Consider the following 15018-nt stretch of genomic DNA (forward strand, 5'->3'; position numbering starts at 1 on the left):
CATCAGCAGGCAGGCTCTCAACCACTGCGCCACCAGGGAAGCCCTCTGCCTTGCCTTTTTAACCTGAATTTGGCACTTGGGAGATAAAGAGTACTTTCATCACCTGGATGTCTGCCTTCAAATACTTTCCTTTTTTTTCTCCTTTATTGTGATAAAACATACACAACATTAAGTCTGCCATTTAAACCATTTTTAAGCATACAGTTCAGTGCCTTTAAGTACATTCCAAAAGTGGTTGTGTCCATCAGTGCTATTTCCAGAACTTTTTCTTCATCCCAAACACAAACTCCATAGTCAAGACTACTCCCTTTTTGTCCTGGTTTGCCTTGTTCTGGACTCATAGTAGATCTGGGCTTCGGTGACAAATCTGTAACCTTCTTGATATTATAGCTTTTGGATGTGCCCTCCTTCTCTCTGCATTCATCTTTGCAGATAGAAAAACCCTATTCTTTTTCCTCCCTTTTTTTTTTTATAAATTTATTTTATTTATTTTTGGCTGTGTTGGGTCTTCGTTGCCGCGCATGGGCTTTCTCTAGCTGCGGCGAGCGGGGGCTAGTCTTCGCTGCGGTGCGTGGGCTTCTCATTGCGGTGGCTTCTCGTTGCAGAGCATGGGTTCCAGGCGTGCGGCCTTCAGTAGTTGTGGCTCGCGGACTCTAGAGTGCAGGCTCAGCAGTTGTGGTGCACGGGCTTAGTTGCTCTGTGGCACATGGGATCTTCCCCGACCACGGATCGAACCTGTGTCCCCTGCATTGGCAGGCGGATTCTTAACCACTGCCCCACCAGGGTAGTCCCCTGCATAGGCTTTTAAAGAAAGGTGCACGGTCAGGAGTGAAAAAGTCAGCTCTGTAAATTCAAACCATGTTCTTTTGGGAAATTCCGATTGCTTTGTGTGTGAGGTAGGGTTGGCTATAGCCTGCAGCGCTGAGCCCAGAGCCCTCCCCCAGCCTGCAGCCTCTGCCCACCGCAGTGCCTGGCTGCCCTGAGACAAAAACCAGCCATGTTATCATTTCTGCCAGAGGGAGTTTGAACAAGAACCACTGAGTTGGGACAGTCAAAGGGAGCTTCTGCCTTCTAGGTGGCCACACTTTGGAACACGAAGTGGGGTTCTAGCAGGTTCTAGCCCCATTTTAACTCAGGTAACTGTGACCCTAAAAAGTGGGCTGCTAGCATTACACAGTTCAGTGTTTGAGTCCCAGATAATACTAAACTGTGTTACACAGGCTGACAGTTTGAAACCATTGGCAGCTCTGTGACAGGCCCAAACAGCTCTTTTTACCAAGACTGAGCTGGGATGAAAAGTACTCAGAATTCACTGTGCCGTGACATCCAGTGACGTGCTGCGTCCCCTGTGCAGAGTGCGAGAACAAGGGGGCCATCTGGGCATCCAGAGTCCTAGCTCTTATAAAAAGAAACAAAGAGATGTAAATGTCCACAGCCTGACCATGGCAGCTCCTCAGAGATGACAGTGCTGGGGATGGGGGATTCTAGAAAAGATAGTCTCCCACCCCCACCCAGTTCCCTAGCAGGCGATGCAGGCCAGGGTGGGTAACTTGGCCTTTGACTCTGATAGATCTGCAGCCTCATGCGAGGGGGAATAGCGGAGAGAGGAGGTGTCCGCGTGGGACATCGCATCATTGAAATCAACGGGCAGAGTGTGGTCGCCACCCCACACGAGAAGATCGTGTACATCCTCTCCAATGCTGTTGGGGAGGTAAGGGAGAGTCGGGGGCTGGGGGTCCCCTGGTGCGCTCGCCCCCTCCACGAAGCCCTCCTGAGTGTCCTTCCCTGTCCTCAGCACACCTCCACACTGAACAGTCTGTCTTGGACCAGAATTTAAACCTGGTAACGAGTGGTTATCTTAGAGCTGCTCCTCAAAATCCCGTCACGTCACCCTCAGCCTTCTCCTCTGGCATCACTTGCCCACCTCCTCTTTTTAATTCTCCGACCTGGGCATCTTCCCGCCATAGCTGCCCAAGTTCTCTCCATTCTTCCCAGCTAATCCTGCCAAATGTGCCTGGAAGATTTTAAGTCAGATTCAAATCTAATCAACAGCTCCCCAGAGAGAGTTCCCTGGTATGGCTGGGCAGGGGTCAGAACAGCTGTTCTGGGGCTGATTTCCTGCCAGGGGAAGGGAGGGAGGCAGGAGCAGCAAAACCCCACAGTGGTCCTACTGTTTTAAGGGTTTTGTCCTTTTGAAAAAAAAAAAAAAAAAAAAAAAAAAACAGGCCTGGTGAGAGCAAGAGATTTTGGGAAATAAACCACCTTACCTGGTTTTCATTGTTCACTCTGTCACCCCTAACTTTTTAGAAGCCCATGGATTCCGTACTTCCTGGAGGCCACATGGGTCAGGCCCCTGTTAGGAATGGTGGGGGGATGAGGGGTGTACCTTTCAAAGGCGTTCCACGGCAAGAGGTGCTGCCTCTCCCGCTAGCCCTGGGGCAGTGCCCACACAGCTCTCAGAGCCTCGGTCCCCCCGCTAAAGTGCGTTTCTGCCCTCAGATTCACATGAAGACGATGCCGGCTGCCATGTACAGGCTGCTGACGGCCCAGGAACAGCCCGTCTACATCTGAAGCCACGCCCCCGCCCCCGGGCAGCATGCATGGAGGACTCTCCTCACTTGTGGTTGTGTTTCTCGTGCTACATCTGTGTGCCCACTGAGACATTCCCCTCTCATACCCAGCACTCGGTTTGACACAGAAGGAAAAGAATCCACAGAGACCTCCTTCTCTGTCTCTCTCTAGTTTGGCTTTTTGTTGTTTTTACCACCAGGGAAGTTTTGTATGCACTCCCTTGAGGCTGGAGAGCAGCCAGTATCCACCCAGAATCTGCCCAGGACCCTTGGGGGTCCTGGAGAGGGTTGTCACCGCTCAGGAAGGATCTTCCCTTCCCAAGAGGTGCAGACCTCTTAGAAGGAACTCCTAGGGGTGGTGAAAAAGCCGATTCAGCAGTGCCTACGATCCAACCACTGATCTCTGCTCTCTTCCAGTCAATTTCTGGGAATATGGTAGTAACAGGGAGGACCAGCCTGTGTCTTTATGGATATGCCTGCCCACCATGTACGTGGGGCATCATACATTATTTCTGCCCAGAATTTCTGAGCCAACCTTATGCCTCTTCTGTAGTTTTAGTTTCAACATAATTGTGTTTTCTAATGCAAACCTTTTCACCCAGGATAGAAGGGGAACTGCCGTGGACAAGAATACCTTCGTGTTGCAGAGAACTGGGCGATTCCCAGGGCACCCGTGGCTTCCCAAGGTTAGCAACCATTAGCTAAACACAGGCAGGTGCTTCCTGCCTCCTTCTACATCACACGTACGTGCACAGTCTCACTTGCACATATTTCAGCCTTCCCTCCTCCCTTCCGCCAGTGAGGCACCCAGAGCCCCTGGAAAACCCACGTCACCTCCCTGTGAGGCCCCTTCCCCCAGCAGGTGAGGCCTGCAGGGACTGGTGAGCCCTGTCTGGAGAGAACCGCCCCGCTGAGGCTGAGGCCTGGCCCTGCCAGCACCGCCTTGGCTAGAAGTGTTCTGGTGGACTCCCCTCGCGCCTCCACCCGACACACACATCCCACACTGGGAGTCTGGGAGCGATGGACTGTTCCCCTTGAAGGTGAGGCCCGGCGGAATCATGTTATGCTTCCTGGCCCAAGGTGGGACCAGCCTTGTTCTCCACTCAGGACCATGAGGCAGGATGTGACATTTGAGGGCCCAGAACAGTATATAAACCACAAAAATGACCTCAGGGGATGCCTAAGAAGCCCCAAATGTGTTCCAGAAATGTCTTGCTGCCTTGTGGGCCTGAAAAAGCTTTTATTTGGTGTGGAACATTACGTGTTTTATCAGGTGCCTCATGTCCATGGGTTTTTGTCTCAGTTTGGTGCAGATGTTTTAGTAATACCATGATTCTGAGCCAGTTTTCACTTACCCTTGGTCCAAAGAGCATTTTGTTTTCATGTGGGTGGGGTGTGGCTTGGATTGGTTTTTGTTTTGTTTTGCTCGTGACCTCTGCAAAGACAGGGGAAGAGAAACTAATATATTTTGTGATATTAATATAGTCCCTCTTCTCAACATCTGCGTTATTTATGTTGTGTCCATGGAAATAGGAACCCGGTGAGCACGTGTTGGATAGTATGGATTTATACATCGAATGGAGGGATTTCAGGGAGGGAGAAAGTGAATATGAAAAGGTTGGGAACAAGATACTTGTGCCAGAGAGCTGTGTGGTCAGTGCCCCTGCGATCTCTGTGCCATCTTGAGTTTTCTGCTTAGAGTCAGGAAAGCCGGTTGTGTCAGTGGCGTCAGTGGCTGGACTCCCAGTGTGACCGTGGGACAGGCCCTGCTGAAGAGTGGCTGTGCTGCCCGCATGTCCCCTTTAGGAAGGGGCTGCCCCTTCTCCAAGGGTCCAGGCTGGGCAGTCTGGGACCCCGGATGACTTTTGAGGACACTTAGCTGAATGCTGCTGGGAGACCAGCCTCAAGGCTGAGCCACTGCAAACGTGAGGAGCCGGGAACCTCAGCTCCATTTACTAACCGTAGTGTCTGATGACATATAATTAAATACTAAAGAGTCCTAAGTTCATCTTTCCTTTGCCAGAAGGAGCGGGTAAAATAGGAATGAAGCGTTCTGGGTGGTATTTTCAGGCATGAGGAGCCTTGGGAAGTCACTGGAGAGAGGCTCATGCCATCTGCTCCCAGGGTGACCCGAGGGCCCATTCCGAGCCCCCGCACTCGGCCAGGGGACGGGAACCCCCACCAGCAAGTCCCTGGGCAGCCTCCCACATAATTATATAAGGCTCTTCACCCAAAGGAGAGAAGAGACAGAATATACTTTCTATTGCAACTGCACAAAAATCTTGGGAAGTTTGACAGGTGCTGAAAAGGCCAGTGTGGTGAACTCTCCTAGAAGGCCAACATTTCAGCATAAGATTACCCACCACGTACCTCTGTGTTCGTAAAAGTGGCTCCTCACGCCCAGATAGTGAATGTTTCCGGAGCTTGGTCCAGGTTCAGCGGGCTGTAGTGTATTCTTTTCCCTGCTCCCACTGGATGGAGGGAATCAGCCCACATATGGAAGTTAACCAAGGAGCCAGAATCTTAATAGTAACTCTGTTTTTGAAAGTCCCACGGGAAGTGGTGGTCTGTTTCCCTTCTGACATCCCAGTATATATAGTTACATATGTAAATATCTGAAACCCCATGTAATGGGGAAGACTATGTACAGAACAGCCTTCCCAAACATGGCCCCAGGCAGAAAGCCCCTCTTGCCACTTGGCTAGGACATGCTGGTGACTCAGATTTGGGGACAGGTTCCTAGATCCGTCGACCCCTCCTGGTCCAGCCAGGATGCACCAGAACCCACCCTGCCTCTGCCTTCTCAAATGTGAGCATTTCAGGGAGCCACCATCAGCCTTGGGTTCACGAGAGGACGAAGCCCCCAGAGACCAATGCCTGGAGCCTGCTCCCCTCACTGGACACGGGGCACTGGACTCCGAGTCCCTGCAGCCGGGTCTGCTTTCTGAACATTGCCCATCAGCACTGGCCTCAGAGAGTCCCAGAGTAACCTACTACCTCCCCATCACTCCCACCACCCCTTTTCACACCCGTCACCCCGTCCGCATGCAGATGATACCCACCCACAAGCCCTTCTTGGGTCCCTCAGCCCAGCGGTGAGGCTGTTAACAATGTTTACAACCAAGGGCACCTCCTCTTAGGTGTGTTTACTCTCCCACTTACAAGGCCACTTGCTGGTTTGAGTTTCATGTCTGTCTGCTCCTTCCCTGGTTGAGTCCGACTTGAGCACACAACACTGACCTTACGTCCCGACCCTCCATCAAGGCAGTCGTGAGGACCGTGTGGGAAGGAAATTCCGTGTACATATTCAGCAGTCCCTAGAGTATGAACTTGTACTATTGTTCTGTAAAGAGGGTGAAATAGAGCTTATTGTAAAGCGCTGGGAGAAGTATAGTATTGTATTTGTAACAATATGGTTCTTTGTATACACAAAACTCAATGATCTCTATATATAAATATAAATAAATATATAAATAAGATCTATATACACGTGAGCCTGGAATGTTGATGCCGCACACCCACTGAATGTACTTCCTCTGACAGTCTGGTCACCGGGCTGGCCCTCCCTCCCCTCCTCCATACCGTTTTGGGGGTTGTGATGTATTTAATGTGTTCTCTTCCTTTATTTAACTGAACGCTAATGTCTGTAAGAGTTGCTGCAACAATAAACAAGAACTTCACCTCTTGGCCCGGGCTGAGTGTCTTAACTGTTTCGGGGGAGGGACAAGACTGAAAGTGGGGGAAAGATGTCGTCGTCCCAAAAGGCCACCTCCTACCCATCCCGTGGGACCTGCTCACAGCCCAGAAACCATTTCCTAAACGGGCAGGTTTTGTGAAACCAACACAGCTGTAAAACACAATAGGCTGTGTCTTTTTGAATTACGGTTTTCTCAGGGTATGTGCCCAGTAGTGGGATTGCTGGCTCGTATGGTAGTTCTATTTTTAGTTTTTTAAGGAACCTCCATACTGTTCTCCATAGTGGCTGTATCAATTTACATTCCCACCAACAGTACAAGAGGGTTCCCTTTTCTCCACAGCCTCTCCAGCACTTATTGTAGTAGATTTTCTGATTATGACCATTCTAACTGGTGTGAGGTGACACCTCATTGTAGTTTTTGGTTTGCTTTTCTCTAATAATTAGTGATGTTGAGCATCTTTTCACTTACCTCTTGGCCATCTGTATGTCTTCTTTGGAGAAATGTCTATATAGGCCTTCTGCCCATTTTTTGATTGGGTTATTTGTTTTTTGGATATTGAGCTGCATGAGCTGTTTGTATATTTTGGAGATTAATCCTTTGTTGATTCATTTGCAAATATTTTCTCCCATTCTGAGGGTTGTCTTTTCATCTCGTTTATAGTTTCCTTTGCTGTGCAAAAGCTTTTAAGTTTCATTAGGTCCCATTTATTTATTTTTTGTTTTTATTTCTATTTCTCTAGGAGGTGGGTCAAAAAAGATCTTGCTGCAATTTATGTCAAAGAGTATTCTGCATATATTTTCCTCTAAGAGTTTGATAGTGTCTGGCCTTACATTTAGGTCCTTAATCCATTTGGAGTTTATTTTTGTGTATGGTGTTAGGGAGTGTTCTAATTTCATTCTTTTACATATAGCTGTCCAGTTTTCCCAGCACCACTTATTGAAGAGGCAGTCCTTTCTCCATTGTATATCCTTGCCTCCTTTGTCATAGGTTAGTTGACAGTAGGTGCACGGGTTTACCTCTGGGCTTTCTATCCTGTTCCATTGATCTATATTCCTGTTTTTGCGCCAGTACCATACTGTCTTGATTGCTGTAGCTTTGTAGTATATTCTGAAGTCAGGGAGTTTGACTCCTCCAGCTCCATTTTTTTTTTCCTCAAGATTGCTTTGGCCATTCAGGGTCTTTTGTGTCTCCATACGAATTTTAAGATTTTTTTGTTCTAGTTCTGTGAAAAATGCCATTGGTAATTTGATAGGGAGTGCATTGAATCTGTACATTGCTTTGGGTAGTATAGTCATTTTCACAATATTGATTCTTCCAATCCAAGAACGTGGTATATCTCTCCATCTGTTTGTGTCTTCTTTGATTTCTTTCATCAGTGTTTTATAGTTTTCTGAGTACAGGTCTTTTACCTCCTTAGGTAGGTTTATTCCTAGGCATTTTTATTCTTTTTGTTGCAATGGTGAATGGGATTGTTTCCTTAATTTCTCTTTCTGATCTTTCGTTGTTAGTGTATAGGAATGCAAGAGATTTCTGTGCATTAATTTTGTATCCTGCAACTTTACCAAATTCATTGATTAGCTCTAGTAGTTTTCTGGTGGCTGTGTATAGTATCATGTCATCTGCAAACAGTGACAGTTTTACTTCTTCTTTTCCAATTTGGATTCCTTTTATTTCTTTTTCTTCTCTGATATTCATGGCTAGGACTTCCAAAACTATGTTGAGTAACAATGGCATATATCCAGAGAAAACCATAATTCAAAAAGACACATGCACCCCAGTGTTTACTGTAACACTGTTTACAATAGGCAGGTTATGGAAGCAACCTAAATGTCCATCGACAGATGAATGGATAAAGAAGTTGTGGTACATATATACAATGGAATATTAGCAATAAAAAGGAACGAAGTTGGGTCATTTGTAGAGACATAGATGGACCTAGAGACTGTCATATATAGTGAAGTAAGTCAGAAAGAGAAAAACAAATATCATATATTAACGCATATTTGTGGAATCTAGAAAAATGGTACAGATGAACTGGTTTGCAAGGCAGAAATAGAGACAAAGATGTAGAGGACAAACATATGGACACCAGGGGGGAAAGGGGGGCATGGGATGAACTGGGAGATTGGGATTAATGTATATACACTAATATGTATAAAATAGATAACTAATGAGAACCTACTGTATAGAAACTAACACAACATTGTAAAAGAACTATACCCCAATAAAAAATAAATTCATCTGTATACCACAACTCAGAAAACTTACATATAAGAGAAAAAAAAAAACATAATAGGCTATGTCACCTGTTAAAGCCGATAATCCACAGTCTTGTCAGCCTCCTTGGAGTACTCTGAATGGGAGAGAGGAACCCTCTGGACTTCTAAGGGAAGGAAGAGAAATAGAGGTTAATTACCTCCCTCAAGAAATGTCCAATAGGGGAGGTAGCCTTGGTTAAGTGGATAGTGGAAGGGAAACTCTGCCCTGTCCCGTTTCCCCCACTTGGCCTGGCTGAAGGCTCTTGTGGTGCTCTTTACAATTCTGCTTTTTAAGCTTGCTGCGCATGACTTCCCTGCTGCCAATGATGGGCTCGGGGCAACCAGTTCCCCAACACAGAGTATCTAGCCATGTTTCTAAAGCAAAATGCCCTTAATGCTTCTCCTCTATGGACACAACTGCCCAGTCTTCCCTCTATAAAGCCTAGTCCCAGCTCCTGAGGGTCCATGAGTTAGGGCTGCTGAAAGAATGTGGCCATTCTGGCTGTCCTGCAGCCTGTGTCCATTCTGACTGTCCTGCAGCCTGGCCCCAGGGGCTCCCTCCCCTCCTTTCTCTCCTCTCACAGAAGGTAGATCTCACCACATAGAGATGCCTGCTGTCAAGGAAATCAGAAAGAAAACACATCTTACTGATGTGTGGAGAAGTTACAACTTGGAAAATGACCAACAGCCTGTCTTTAAGTACCTTCTATGTGCCAGGCACTGTTCCAGCACTTTACACAGATTAACTCAGTTAATCCTCACAGCACCTGAAAGAGGTAGATGCCACTAGTATGCCCATTTTGTAGATGAGGAAACTGAGGCACAGAGAATTCAAGGACTTATGTTTATTTTTCCAACGGCTCCCAACTGTGCTAGGACTTCCTGTTCTGTCACAGCTGATGAACTCAGCATTATACGTTTTGGTCTCTTGGTTCTTACACTGTTTTCTTTCCAGGTTTCTATCTTTTGCAAACCTCAATTCCTATTCAATCAAAGCTGCCTCACCTCTTAAAGACTTAAATGTAAGACATGACACCATAAAACTCCTAGAAGAGAACAAAGGCAAAACATTCTCTGATGTAAATCGTACCAATGTGCTCTTAATTTGGTCACTCAAGGCAACAGAAATAAAAACAAAAATAAACAAATGGGACCTAATCACACTTACAAGTTTTTGCACGACAAAGGAAACCATAAACAGAACAAAAAGACAACCTACAGAATGGGAGAAAATATTTGCAAACAATGCGACCAACAAGGGCTTAATTTCCAAAATATACAAACAGCTCATACACCTCAACAACAAGAAACCAAACAACCCTATCCAAAAATGGGCTGAAGACCTAAACAGACATTTCTCTGAAGAAGCAATACAGATGGCCAATAGGCACATGAAAAGATGCTCAACATCACTAATTATTAGAGAAATGCAAATCAAAACTGCAGTGAGGTACCACCTCATATCAGTCAGAATGGCCATCATTAAAAAGTCTACAAACAACAAATGCTGCAGAGGGTGTAGAGAAAAGGCAACCCTCCTAACTGCTAGTGGGAATGTAAGTTGGTGCAGCCACTGTGGAAAACAGTATGGAGGTTCCTCAGAAAACTAAAAATAGAGTTACCATATGATCCAGCAATCCCACTCCTGGGCATATATCCAGATAAAACTATAATTCAAAAAGATACATGCACCCCTATGTTCATAGCAGCACTATTCACAATAGCGTAGACATGGAAACAACTTAAATGTCCATCAACAGATGAATGGATAAAGATGTGGTATATGTATATAATGGAATACTACTCAGCCATAAAAAAAGAACAAAATGGGGCTTCCCTGGTGGCTCAGTGGTTAAAAATCCACCTGCCAACGCAGGGGTCATGGGTTCGAGCCCTGGTCCAGGAAGATCCCACATGCCTTGGAGCAACTAAGCCTGTGTCCACAACTACTGAGCCTGTACTCTAGAGCCCACGAGCCACAACTACTAAAGCCTGCCCGCCTAGAGCCCGTGCTCCACAACAAGAGAAGCCACCACAATGAGAAGCCCACGCACCGCAACAAAGAGTAGCCCCCGCTCACCGCAACCAGAGAAAAGCCTGCATGCAGCAATGAAGACCCAAAGCAGCCAAAAAATAAAATAATAAATTTATTTTAGAAAAAGAACAAAATAATGCCATTTTCAGAAACATGGATGCAACTAGAGATTATCATACTAAGTGAAGTAAGTCAGAAAGAGAAAGACAAATACCATATGCTATCACTTCTACATGGAATCTAAAATATGACACAAATGAACCTATCTATGAAACAGAAATAGAATCATGGACATAGAGAACAGACTGGTGTTTGCCAAGCGGGAGGGGGTTGGGGAAGGATGCAGTGGGAGGTTGGGGTTAGCAGATGTAAGCTATTATAGAATGGATAAAGAACAAGATCCTACTGTAGAGCACAGAGAACTATATTCAGTATCCTATGATAAACCATAATGGAAAAGAATATTTTAAAAATGTATATATGTGTATAATGGAATCACTTTGCTGTATAGTAGTTAATTATCACAACACTGTAAATCAACTATACTTCAATTAAAAAAAGAAAAGAGCTGCCCCACCTCCAGGCTAGACTTTGGCTCCAGGTTCTGGGGGTGGGGCTTAGCTTTCCACCATCTCCCTCCCTCTCTGCATGACCCCTTTAAGGAAAGGTCATGGGTGGGAGCTGGGCAGAGATCTCCCAACTTTAGATGCTGGGCTTGGAAAGGTCACAGGCCTCTCCATGTCTGGGTCCTTCTGCTGATCCAGTTCATTGACTAGGTACTCCACGTAGACAAACGGTGAGCAGCCCCCAGGCACTGGGGGTCCCTCCAGCCCTCGACCCCATCCTCCCACTGGCCCCTCAGGCCACAGTTCTCTAAAGTGTACACATCCTCAACCCAATCTGTGTCCCCAGCAAGTCTGCAGCCCCCAGTCCCACCAGCCAGCAAACTCATGTGACATCCATTTCTCTCATCCCTCAGAGGACACGTGGCCAGGGACCCTTGACCTCTCTCACTTGGCCATCCCATGAACCATGTCTCCACCAACAATGCTTTCCACCAGCCAGTCCCTCAGATAAGATGGTCACCAGTGTGGGGGGAGGGCTGGGGCACCCAAACTTCACAAGTGATTCTCTTGGGGTTCGCCTCCCTTGGCTTGGGGCAGGAGAAATACTTCTTTCCTCACCCCATGAGAAGAAGGGATGTAAAGAGCTCCTTTCCTACGTTCTGCCCTCCCCCCAATGGCAGCACCCTGCCGCGATCCTCATGTCGCCAGGATGACGTGGGAGCGGCAGCTGGTGATGGATCCTCTTCTTTGGCACCTCTAAGCAAGCCCCCTGGAGGTGTGCTGTCCCCTGCGGGTGGTGTCTGCCCCCATGGCTGAGGCTGCCTCTACCACAGATAAGACCTCATGCTTTCCCCTCTCAGCTTTTATCTCTGCTGCAACTGCAGAAGACAGAAAAAATCCACCCAACCATTGCAATGCACACAGAACCATTCACTGAGAACCATCACAGAACTTTCACTTTAGTCTTTCGTCTCTAATTTCCCCTTATACCACGATCGCAGTTACTTAATCCCTCGGAGCTTGTTTCCTCATCTGCAAAATGGCATCTACCTCATGGGGACTATGTGAGGATCAGGGGCCCCAGAGATCCAGGTCTTCATAAGCTCCCCCAGGATTTGCATGTCCCCGGACTGTACAAGCAGTGGCCACGACTCAGGAGGGCCCCCAACCCTGTGAGAGTATATGCTGTTGGTGTCTCCACTTAGTTCAGGGGACACCAGCACACCTGCAGCCCCAGCCTAGCTTGCTTGTAGAGCACTAGGAACTACTAATTCATTTAATTTTCCACAAATGCAGATTTTAGTTCCTAGTAAACACTTCTGGAATGTCAATGCATAATTTTAAAAGTCAAAAATCTGACTCTCAAGTGCAAATCAAAACTACACTGAAGTAGTACCTCACACTAGTCAGAATGGCCATCATTAAAAGCTCTATAAATAACAAATGCTAGAGAGAGAAAAGGGAAGCCTCCTGCACTGTTGGTGTAGCCACTGTGGATAAGAGTATGGAGGTTCCTCAGAAAACTAAAAATATTGATAGAACTACTATATGATCTAGCAATCCCACTCCTGGGCATATATGCAGACAAAACTCTAATCCAAAAAGATACATGCACCCCTATGTTCATAGCATCACTATTCACAATAGCCAAGACATGCAAACAACCTACATGTCCATCAACAGATGAATGGATAAAGACAATGTGGTATATAGACAATGGAATACTACTGAGCCATAAAAAAGAAAGAAATAATGCCATTTGCAGCAACATGGATGCAACTAGAGATTATCATACTAAGAAAGAAACATACCATATGATATCACTTATATGTGGAATCTAAAATACGACACAAATGAACCTAACTATGAAAGAGAAACAGAATCATGGACATAGAGAACAGACTGGTGGTTGCCAAGGGGGAAGAGGTTTGGGGAAGGATGGAGTGTAAGGTTGGGGTTAGCAGATGTAAACTATTATATATAGACTGGATAAACAACAAGGTCCTACTGTATAGCACAGAGAACTCTATTCAATATCCTGTGATAAACCATAATGGAAAAGAATATTAAAAAAGAATGTATCTATATATCTATATATATCTATATCTATATATGTATAACTGAATCACTTTGCTGTACAGCAGAAATTAACACAACATTGTAAACCAACTATACTTCAATAAATAATTAAAAAACAAAAATCTAACTCATACAAATATAGAATGAACACATTAAAGATTTATTAATTATTTATGATGAAACAAGTAAGATGGTAAAGCTGTTCAAAAGAGTATTTTGAAGAATTAAGTATTTACAGATTTTTAAAAAAGGAATTAGAATGAAATTACTAGGTTAGATATAATTGGTTAATGTCCTATAAGGACCTACAACTATAACTTTGGGATTATCTTTTCTAAGCAAAAATCATTTGCATCTCTAGTTGGGGGTAGAAGGAGAACTGTTGGATGATAATAAATGCTATACAGAAAAATAAAGCACAGAAAAAGAACTGAAAGCAGGGATTCGAACAGATATTTGGGCACCCATGTTCATAGCAGCATTATACACAATAGTCAGAATGGAAGCAACACAAGTACCTAACAAAGGGTTAGTCAATAAACAATGTGGTATACATATAAAATGGAATATGATACAGCCTTTAAAAGCAAGCAAAGTCTGACACATGCTACAACATGGAAGAAGCCTTAATACAACTATACCAAGTGAAATAAGCCAGTCACAAAGAGACAAATACTTCATGACCTCACTTTAAGGAGATATCTAGAGAAGACAAATTCATAGAGACAGAAAGAAGAATGGTAGTTGCTACGGGCTGGGGGAGGGCAGAATGGGGAGGTTTTGTTTAATGGGTATGGAATTTCCATTTGAGAAGATGGGAAAAGTCATGAAGACGGGTGGTGGTTATGGCTGCACAACAGTGGGAATGTCCTTAATGCCACAGAACTATACACTTAAAAATGGTTAGATCTAGGAGCTTCAAGATGGCAGAAGAGCAAGACGTAGAGATCACCTTTCACCCCACAAATACATCAGAAATACATCTACACGTGGAACAACTCCTACAGAACACCTACTGAACGCTGGCAGAAGACCTCAGACCTCCCAAAAGGCAAGAAACTCCCCACGTACCTGGGTAGGACAAAAGAAAAAAGAAAAAAAAGAGACAAAAGAATAGGGATGGGACCTGCACCAGTGGGAGGGAGCTGTGAAGGAGGAAAGGTTTCCACACACTAGGAAGCCCCGTCATGGGCAGAGAAGGGGGGTGGCGGAGGCGGGAAGCTTCGGAGCCACGGAGGAGACCACAGCCAACAGGGGTGCGGAGGGCAAAGGGGAGAGATTCCTGCACGGAGGAGGATCGGTGTTGACCAGCACTCACCAGCCCGAGGCTTGTATGCTCACCCGTGGGGGTGGGTGGGGGCTGGGTGCTGAGGCTCGGGCTTCAGAGGTCGGATCCCAGGGAGAGGACTGGGGTTGGCTGCGTGAACACAGCCTGCAGGGGGCTAGTGCGCCACAGCTAGCCGGGAGGGAGTCTGGGAAAAGGTCTGGAGCTGCCTAAGAGGCAAGAAACCATTGTTTCGGAGTGCACGAGGAGAGGGGATTAAGAGCGCCACCTAAGCGAGCTCCAGAGACTGGGGCAAACCACAGCTATCAGCGCACACACCAGAGACGGGCATGAGAAGCTAAGGCTGCTGCTGCCGCCACCAAGAAGCCTGTGTGCGAGCACAGCTCACTATCCACACCACCCCTCCCGGGAGCCTGTGCAGCCCGCCACTGCCAGGGTCCCGGGATCCAGGGACAACTTCCCCGGGAGAACGCATGGCGCACCTCAGGCTGCTGCAATGTCATGGTGGCCTCTGCTGCCGCAGGCTC

General features: G+C 46.3%; 1 protein-coding gene across 4 annotated transcripts in view; it reads left to right on the plus strand.

The window, feature by feature from the left end:
* Positions 1-6257, plus strand: part of APBA1 (amyloid beta precursor protein binding family A member 1) — a 249652-nt gene extending 243395 nt beyond the window's left edge. For 3 of the 4 annotated variants that reach the window (XM_032636259.1, XM_032636258.1, XM_032636260.1), the window contains 2 exons: positions 1571-1711; positions 2500-6257. In XM_032636259.1, the coding sequence (XP_032492150.1) occupies positions 1571-1711; positions 2500-2571 (213 nt within the window). In that variant the 3' untranslated portion in view covers positions 2572-6257. The remainder of the gene's footprint in view (positions 1-1570; positions 1712-2499) is intronic. The other variant, XR_004350517.1, reaches the window with a different exon arrangement.
* The last annotated feature ends 8761 nt before the right edge of the window (positions 6258-15018 follow it).

This window comes from Phocoena sinus, chromosome 6, assembly GCF_008692025.1.
Source record: "Phocoena sinus isolate mPhoSin1 chromosome 6, mPhoSin1.pri, whole genome shotgun sequence".
Lineage (NCBI taxonomy): Eukaryota > Metazoa > Chordata > Mammalia > Artiodactyla > Phocoenidae > Phocoena > Phocoena sinus.